This window comes from Rhizophagus irregularis, chromosome 30 (assembly GCF_026210795.1).
Source record: "Rhizophagus irregularis chromosome 30, complete sequence".
Taxonomy (NCBI): domain Eukaryota; kingdom Fungi; phylum Glomeromycota; class Glomeromycetes; order Glomerales; family Glomeraceae; genus Rhizophagus; species Rhizophagus irregularis.
Genome location: NC_089458.1, coordinates 1939369 through 1947813, shown reverse-complemented (window position 1 = coordinate 1947813; position 8445 = coordinate 1939369). Strand labels below are relative to the sequence as shown.

The window sequence follows — 8445 nt, the reverse complement described above, 5'->3', positions numbered from 1 at the left end:
TATCAAGGTGTATAATGAGATCAAAGTCCTTCTCCCCAATATTACTGATGTGAACCTGCGTTAGAAAAAATTTAGAGCCAAAAGAATTTACTTGCTATTTATAGGAATAGGAATTGATAAAATTCAGGTAATTACTTGTAGTATAAGTGCAATTTTGAGTTTATCTAATAATCAGATCTAAAGTATTATAAATGATTTTAAAAGGTTAATGTATCAAAAGCGGTTCAGCTGAGGTAAGCATTCCAACTGCATCTATCCCATTAGCCTATATCTTTGCAAAGCGCCTTAACAGCAATTTTTCTGATAATTCCAAGGAAAATGGTTTGATAAAGATATGTTTTTCAATGAGGTGAATCCCAGTAAAGTGAACACTGTCACTTCGGTCGATGATATGTATTTTGATGAGATAAATGATGCTAATACGCACGATGGTAACTTTAATTCATGTAATAATATCTCTGATCCTGATAGTAATTCTGGAGATGAAATGCCAGACGATTCAGATAATGATGGATATAATGGATATAGTGGATATAATGAATGCGGTGAATATGATAGAGGTTATTATTATCGCGATAGAAGATACGAAAGGAGAGGGTCTCCAATGATGAGTCCTATTATCTTTCCAGTAACTGCTTAGAATTATCAAAGCGAATCACATATTCGCATAGGTACTGGACTTTTTTTTCGAATCATGTAAGTGGCTTAGCCAGGACTCCGGATATCTCCAAAACAGGTCATAAGTCACACTTTCGGCAGATTGGCTCATTTTTCAGGGGCTCAAAAAATCGTTTTTTGTAAATATCTTGGCATCCAGTAGTCCAATTTTGATGAACGTTTTTTTAAATTGTAGAGCTAAATGAGGGCTACAAAATAAAAAAAAGTTCATTAAAATTGAATTACTGGATGCTGAGATATTTACAAAAAACGATTTTTTGAGTTTCAGCAAAAAGGGGTGTTTTTGGCCAAAAGTCCATTATGACCTTTATATTAGATATCCGGGGTCCTGCTTAGCCTACGGCTAATATGGATCGTAATAGAAATTTTGTCAATAAAAATTAACTTTTTCCAATATGCTTAGTTGTCCAGGTTTATATGCATTAATGCTTCTAATTATTTTAGGGCATAGTGCCGGGAGGAGGGGCCCATAGGGTAATTTAGCATTTGATCAAAAACTAAGAGATCGGCTAATTAATGGACAGGATTTTTATGTTTTATATCAATCGTGATCACATTCTATGAAATAATATCCAGATGATCAAAATCATTTTTTTGGAAAATTTATTCATACAACAGACCAGAAGAAATAATGGTCTAGAAAGATCAATTCTAGCACTAAATAATAAACTTCTGAGAAAGAGAAATGATGCTATTTCGCAAGGTATGTTCTTATAAGTATTTGACAATCGATTTCCTATGACTAATATGCATGCATATTATTCTTTTACAGCTGGCTCCAACAGATTTCTATCACAAGCCATGTATCACAATTGATTGTTTATTGTTTTGTTATGATACGTTTTCCTACACAGATGTATAATATATTATCTCAGGAAATGGTTTTAGTTTGGCGACATTGGCAACTTTCTATCGCCATCAAAAGTCCCCTTTTATGGATAAAATAATTCCATGAGTCAATAGGGAGGGAAAAAAGAGAGTTAATTTTGTGGATAATAATAATAGTAGTAATGGTAGTGATGCGAATTAATATGGCGCAGGGACTCGCGTACTCCCTTTCTTGAAAGCAAGCTACATAATTTACTTGCTATCATTTTTACCAATCATTTATGCCCAACCAAATTTTTTCTTGGCAAATTTCACATGCATCTTATGTATCAGACATTAGTATTTTTTAGTCAGTAGTTGTCAAACGTTACAACATCTTAGTAAAGTATCACTATCCATCTTTCTATATATAATAGGATAAGAACTTATTATACTATTCTAAACTTGAAAAACACGGAAAAAATGATAGCATAGTACAATAAGAAATTATATATATAGTAGTTCAACAATGTGATTGTTTTATTATCCAAAAATAATTACAAATTAATCAGATAGAAAATGCAATAATATTGAATGGGATTCTAGTTTTTGCATAGCAAGTAATAGTAAAAAATAAAATAAATTGGATAAATTTATAATTTCTTTATAATAATATGTTTACCCTAATTAAGACTAAAACTTTCCATTATATACACGAACAATCCTATTTGACCACTTTTCAAGTTCCTTTGTTTCTTCTTCACATTTTAATGCAAGGCTTTTCCTTTCTTCTTCAGTTATTAGTTTTGCTATTTTCTCATTAGCATTGCAAAATAAAATGCAAACAATTCGTCCAGTGTCATCTACTTCTATTTCGATATCCTCAATATCAGTTTTCTTACATACAGTGCTTGCAGACGGAATGAAATCAATAAAATAAACTTTTAGAGTATCTGAATCTCGATAATAAATAGAATTGAGCATAAGAGGTGGTTTTCCATCCACTTCCTCTCTCACATCAAACATATGACACTGTAATATTTTTGATATTCCATCTATGTCAACCGATACAATCTTGTCATTACTGTCATAAGATACAAGAATGTCATCAGAGGTATCTTCGCAGTAGTCTATAACACCGGGGGACGCTTTTACGAAATAAACTGCCAAATCATCAGTATCCTCATAGTATCTGAAAACTATGTCAGGCCTTGCATAACCACATTGTGGAGTAAATGAAAACAAACCGGCATGCATTATTAGTACACAAAAGTTGTAAACCAAAAATAGGTACGCAAAATTCAAATATCTATTTATTTTACCAATCTTCTACTAAAACCTAAAAATTATAATAGAAGTTAGAAAAGTACACAAAAAAAAACATGGAATAGATTCCAAACACTTACATCTATGTCCAAGCTGGATAGATCAGAATCTTGACGAAAACTGCTTACTTGTACTCGCTTGTCTGACAATTTCTTTAGATCATGCATTGTGGTGGCGTTATCTCTCTCAGAGCTAACTTTAATAGACATATTGGTTCCAGTATCTTCTTTTCTGGCTATAATAATAAGTTATTATAACCCAAGGATCAGTTGTTATGTCTACAACCACACGAAGAATTTTTCAATCAAAAATTTCCTGTTGAATAACTGCTCTCTGGTTAGGATATTTATTACTCTTACACCGTTGAGTAGTAGGATCACTGTTTTGATATGCAAGTAAAACGTTTTCAATAATTCTTGGTTCTATTCGTCTGCTTGCTTTTTTGCTTTAGTAGTCCAGACAAATTCTGGCTGAAAATTTAAGAAAGGATCCATCAGTTCAAAAAAAAAAATGAGTCACCTTTTATAGTGATCCATTTCCAAAAAAAAGTAATTAATAGTTATAAATAAATCAACTATTTTTATGAGTCATAATTGCAAATGTATCGTTTTTATACGATCAGGTGCTATGTTCTTATACGAAGTATATGTCACATAATATAGGTTGTATAAGATACTATGTCGTACACGTATAAAAAAGATACATTTGCGTCATAATTAGAGATGCAAACTTAACTCTTCCTTAGGGTTACGTCCCAGTTACGTCTATGATGTGACTTAACTTAATATAATATTACGTCTATACATTTTATTATAAAATAATTATACTTTTCTTAGAGTTATACGTCTATGACGTGGAGTTACGCACGTCATTAAGTTTGCACCCTTAGTCATAATTGTTCATTGGAATTTTTGATCAACCAAACCGACCAACAGTTTTGCTGGTACAAGATTAAATGAAATGATTCACTTAAAACTCATTAAGATCCCAGCCTTCTATATCAACAGTTTGTTTTATGCCATAAACTTGCATTTTTATAATGTAAAATTTATTGTTTTTTATAAATAATCTTAACTAGTTGTAACCCGTTGCTTCGCACCAGGATTGGCTGAATGGAGTAATAATAATCATATAAATTTCATTTTTTTTGAATTTGTTGAACGTCAACGTAATAAACTGGCCAATGGAAATACGGAAATTTATTTATACAGGTAATCTAAACGTTACAAATTTTTTTAATTATATAGATTTATCAGATAAAGCTCACGTTCAAGGTACTCTGACCAGTAAATCGTTAAAAAAAAATTGTGATAAAGCTTTTGCATTTTTTTTAAGGTTATTTATTTACGCTACTTGATAAAGGTAACGGTACTAATTGACAAAAGTACACAAAATTGAAATTGGTTTACAGAAATGAATCAAATATTATATAAAAATGTTTGCACGAAATAATAATTTTATTTAATGATTATTTGTGAAAAATATTTTATTTAAATAAAACGTATTAAAGACTACCTGGTTTCGATATAAAATTAATGAAATAACAAATAAAAATAAATATATATATTAATGAATGTTATTAATGAATGTTACAAATGTTTTTTAGATTAAAATTTTTAACGGTTTTACTCATTCCTCTCCATTTTACTTTCTCCCTTTAATTTAGTAGCGTATCCTTGAGCTTCCATCTTTTCATCTCCAATGGTACTACCAACATTTTCCTTAACGACGCCTTTGACTTTATCACCAGCGCCTGATACATATTCAGAAGCTTTAGCTGCTTCAAGTTCAGCATTGCCATCAAGACGTTGTTGGGCGCCAGATTTTTCAAGTTCAGTATAACCAAGAGTAGATCCAACCATTTCTTTTACAGCTCCGACCGCAGCATTATAATTTCCGGTAATTTTCGAAGGGGCTTTGTCGGCTGCATCATATTCGGCATTACTACGGTCTTGTGCTATTTTACCTTCAGTTTGAAGTCTTTCGTTGCCAGTTAAGTTACCAACTACCACAAGAAAAGTGAGATGAGAATTTTATTAAATAATGAAGTTTAATTACGAAACAACACCTTACCTTGTTCTTTAGCAGAACCAGTGTAATAGTTGACGTTAGCATTAGTTTTGCTTGGTTGATCAGACATTGTTAGTGATTTGATTTTTTTGATTGTTTAATTAATACTTTTTTGAATCGATGAATTTTTGACTGAAAAAAAACGAGGGGAAAACGCTAGTTTATATAATTGTTAACCATTGCCAGGTATGTCATGTTAACGTCATTAAAATTTGACGAAATAAAATTGTCATTAATACATCATCTGTGCATTCGATGATGTCATGATGTCATAGATAGTCATCATATCATCATTTCTCTTTGTTGATCCAAATCATCAAGTCAAAATATCCGACTACAATGTAAGGGAATGTAGTAGACATCAAATGAGTGATTGACTCATGTGTGGTCCAAATATTGATCTTGTTCAACCAAAAAAAGACAAAAAAAGAGAGATCGAGGAAAAAAGCCAAGTTGAAATTAACAATTAATAAGCTTTTTGATACTGTAAAATGTTTAACAAATAGAATTCTTCACTAATCGTAATATCTTGGGATATACCTTATACTTATTACTTTTATTGGATAATTTCAAGTTTTATAGTTCAACACACAAAAAAAAAGTCGACCTTTTTGAGTTACTTGCACAACAGTAAACTGTTTGGAGTTACATTATATTCAGCATTCTTGTTCTCTCTCTTATTTCAATTTTTTTTTCATAAATAATTCCATAAAAATTTTCATTTAACTATATTTGATAGTTATTTTTCATTCATTCTTCAAATCGCTTTTTTTATACCTTTTGAATTCCATAAACTAACAAAAAAAACCAGAGATCTACATGTTGCCTAATACTACTACTAGATCCATACGCAAAAAACGAAATATACAGCTAAAGCTTGAAAGTTCTCCAGTTGTTTCGTCACCGAAGAATGGTACGGATGATTCAAAAGATGGATTAGCTCAACGCCTTACAGACCTTGAGTTTGGGCTGGAATTTAGATTGGATTTAAAAGCTGAAGATTTGAAGCATTTAAAAGAACTTGGAGCAGGCAACGGTGGTACAGTATCGCAAGTTATGCACATTACCACCAAGACTTTGATGGCAAAAAAGGTATAATATACTAAAAGAAAAACCTTTGGTAGTGATTCAAATCCAAAAAAAAAAAAAAATTTCTTGCTAATTTTCACACGTTAGTCAATTAATTATATTTGGGGTAATTATTTCGAACCAAAATAACTAAAAGAAAATTCGCAAACATTGATGCCCTTTTTCCCTTTAATTTCTTGAAGTAATTTCTGACATCAATTCATCTTTCTCCTTATAATCGATGCATTTTCTTAGATTATTCATATTGACGCAAATCCAAGTGTTCGCAAACAAATTCTTCGAGAACTTCAAATTCTCCATGATTGTAATTCAAAATACATAGTATCATTTTATGGTGCATTTATGTCTGATGCAGACATTTCAATGTGTATGGAATATATGGATGTTGGGTAAGTGCTGTTAGATAATACATAGTTTGATATATTTTAAGCATGATCTTTCGTTTTTGACTCCATATATAACTCATTAAACTTTTCGAATATTATATTATTTCAATTTAGTTCACTCGACAACATCTATAAAAAGAAAGGACCTGTACCTTTAGAAATTGTCGGCAAAATCACGTTGGCAGTATGTTTTATTTCCAATCTTTCCGATATTTATACACTATTTTTATGACTAATTCATTCTTTATTTACAGGTTTTAGAAGGCCTTAATTATCTCTACGAAAATCATAGGATTATTCATAGAGGTAATCTGAATGTCATTTCTTTAAAAATTTTTTTTCATATTTTGTATATTATGTAAATAATTTTCCTTCCTTAAATATACTAATTTTATTATTATTATTTTAAATATAATAAAGATGTTAAGCCTTCTAATATTCTTGTTAATTCAAAGGGACAGATCAAGATCTGTGATTTTGGTGTGTCTGGTCAACTGATCAATTCTATCGCTGATACTTTTGTAGGAACATCAAATTATATGTCGGTGAGTTTTAGTAGTAATATTAACATTATTTGGAATTCGTTCGATAAATATTTGTTAATGATTCGATTTTTTCTAAAAAAAAACTTTTAGCCGGAACGTATTCAAGGTGCTTCATATAGTGTTCGCTCTGATGTTTGGTCAGTTGGTATTACTCTGATGGAATTGGCAATGGGTAGGTTTCCTTTTCCACCAGATGGTAGTCAATTGACTGTATTAGAACTTTTGCAACACATTGTAAATGAGCCCGCTCCAAGGCTACCTACAGGAGAATTTCCGGAAGACTTCGATGATTTTGTTCAGCAATGGTATGTTGATATGATAATAAACCATGTTAGATTAGAAGTAATGTTTGAATAACTTAGTTTCTAATAGATATAGATTTTAATTTAATTTCATTTTTTATTTAGTTTGATCAAGGTAGTAAGTGAGCGGCCATCACCCAATGAATTATTGGTAAGAATTTTTGGGGAAATATTTTTTTACGGCACATTTCTTAACTAATTAATGAATATTTTTAAAACAGAAACATTCCTATGTTACAGCTGCAAAAGATTCCAAAGTAGACGTTGAAGCTTGGGCAAAGGGCATTAAGAGATAATAAATATGGTTGTTTTAAAGGTATAATAGTTCGTAGTTTTTTTTTGAAGTATATTACATATTTATGCGTGTGTATATATATATTTTTTTTCTTTGATAATTAATTGCTTCACAATGATATTTGATAAATTTAATTTTAGTTAAAAGGAAGGAACGAAATTTGCTGCTTTATTTTATATATATATATATATTTATATATTTTCTTTTTCTCTTAGCATGTATTATGTATAGAAGTTGAATTATGTTATATTAAGTAACTGCTATTGCGGTCACTTAATTTGGTAAATATAATACCTTATATTGATATTAATAGATAATTCTTTTTCTCTTCGGCGTAATAATAATATTTATTCTTTGTATGTAAACTATTACTAGATATTTTATATATATATATATATGAGTGATTAATTTGATTATTTGGTATGAATAGTGAAATAATTTAATTCAATTCCTCCTTTTATAAAAAGAAAACATTGAAATTTGTAATAAAGATTTTATTTCAGCCGAAATTGTAAATTGTAGGCAAGATTAATGACGTTACACACGCAACGATTCGGTCATAAATTTTTTGTACTAATAAATAAAATGATAAAAAAATTTTTGTCCAAGGCAATTTTTTTGTCCGAATACTAATAGTAAAAGTAACACTGTTTGAATTTTTGCCTTTCATGTGGTATCAAATTAGATCATAGGTAAGAAATATTATTTATAAACGATGAAACAGACAAGAAATGATACAGGATTTGAATAACACACATATCACCGCCTTTCACCATTTTTGTCTTTCAATTACGTAATCTGTTTATAAATATGCGCTAAATAAAAAATCAAAGATTATTCGTAAAAATTGATGAAATATTTATATTCTAAAAACAACTATGCATCAATCCCAATTTTAAAAAATCTCTATTTTTTACCCCAAAGTTTATCATTAAAATGTACATTTT

General features: G+C 29.9%; 4 protein-coding genes across 5 annotated transcripts; 2 read left to right on the top strand and 2 right to left on the bottom strand.

Annotated features, from left to right (window-relative positions):
* Positions 1-334: 334 nt before the first annotated feature.
* Positions 335-640, top strand: OCT59_021833 (uncharacterized protein; the record flags this gene model as incomplete). Its single annotated transcript, XM_025312110.2, has 1 exon — positions 335-640. One exon carries the CDS (start codon positions 335-337, stop codon positions 638-640), a length of 306 nt encoding a protein of 101 aa, XP_025165239.2.
* A 1357-nt stretch (positions 641-1997) lies between these two features.
* Positions 1998-3352, bottom strand: OCT59_021832 (uncharacterized protein). 2 transcript variants are annotated; one of them, XM_025322841.2, is made up of 3 exons: positions 2892-3352; positions 2808-2824; positions 1998-2695 (listed from the first exon to the last, which is right to left on the bottom strand). In XM_025322841.2, exons 1-3 carry the CDS (start codon positions 3018-3020, stop codon positions 2179-2181), a joined length of 663 nt encoding a protein of 220 aa, XP_025165238.1. In that variant the 5' UTR covers positions 3021-3352; the 3' UTR covers positions 1998-2178. The 2 variants fall into 2 exon arrangements, with proteins under 2 accessions (XP_025165238.1, XP_066005881.1); XM_066146775.1 differs by having other exon boundaries at positions 2000-2824.
* A 679-nt stretch (positions 3353-4031) lies between these two features.
* OCT59_021831 (uncharacterized protein) lies at positions 4032-5015 on the bottom strand. The gene is made up of 2 exons (XM_025322840.2): positions 4885-5015; positions 4032-4816 (listed from the first exon to the last, which is right to left on the bottom strand). Exons 1-2 carry the CDS (start codon positions 4949-4951, stop codon positions 4437-4439), a joined length of 447 nt encoding a protein of 148 aa, XP_025165237.1. The 5' UTR covers positions 4952-5015; the 3' UTR covers positions 4032-4436.
* A 685-nt stretch (positions 5016-5700) lies between these two features.
* OCT59_021830 (uncharacterized protein) lies at positions 5701-8011 on the top strand (the record flags this gene model as incomplete). Its single annotated transcript, XM_025322839.2, has 8 exons — positions 5701-5973; positions 6205-6359; positions 6471-6540; positions 6611-6662; positions 6777-6901; positions 6992-7206; positions 7309-7354; positions 7425-8011. 8 exons carry the CDS (start codon positions 5701-5703, stop codon positions 7497-7499), a joined length of 1011 nt encoding a protein of 336 aa, XP_025165236.1. The 3' UTR covers positions 7500-8011.
* Positions 8012-8445: the final 434 nt, after the last annotated feature.

Excerpts from the sequence above, each read along its gene's own strand:
- OCT59_021832 (XM_025322841.2), bottom strand. The coding sequence starts at position 3,020 with ATGTCTATTAAAGTTAGCTCTGAGAGAGATAACGCCACCACAATGCAT.
- OCT59_021831 (XM_025322840.2), bottom strand. The coding sequence starts at position 4,951 with ATGTCTGATCAACCAAGCAAAACTAATGCTAACGTCAACTATTACACT. Across the intron at positions 4,817-4,884 it reads TGGTTCTGCTAAAGAACAAG|TTGGTAACTTAACTGGCAAC; the intron begins GTAAGGTGTTGT and ends TTCTTGTGGTAG.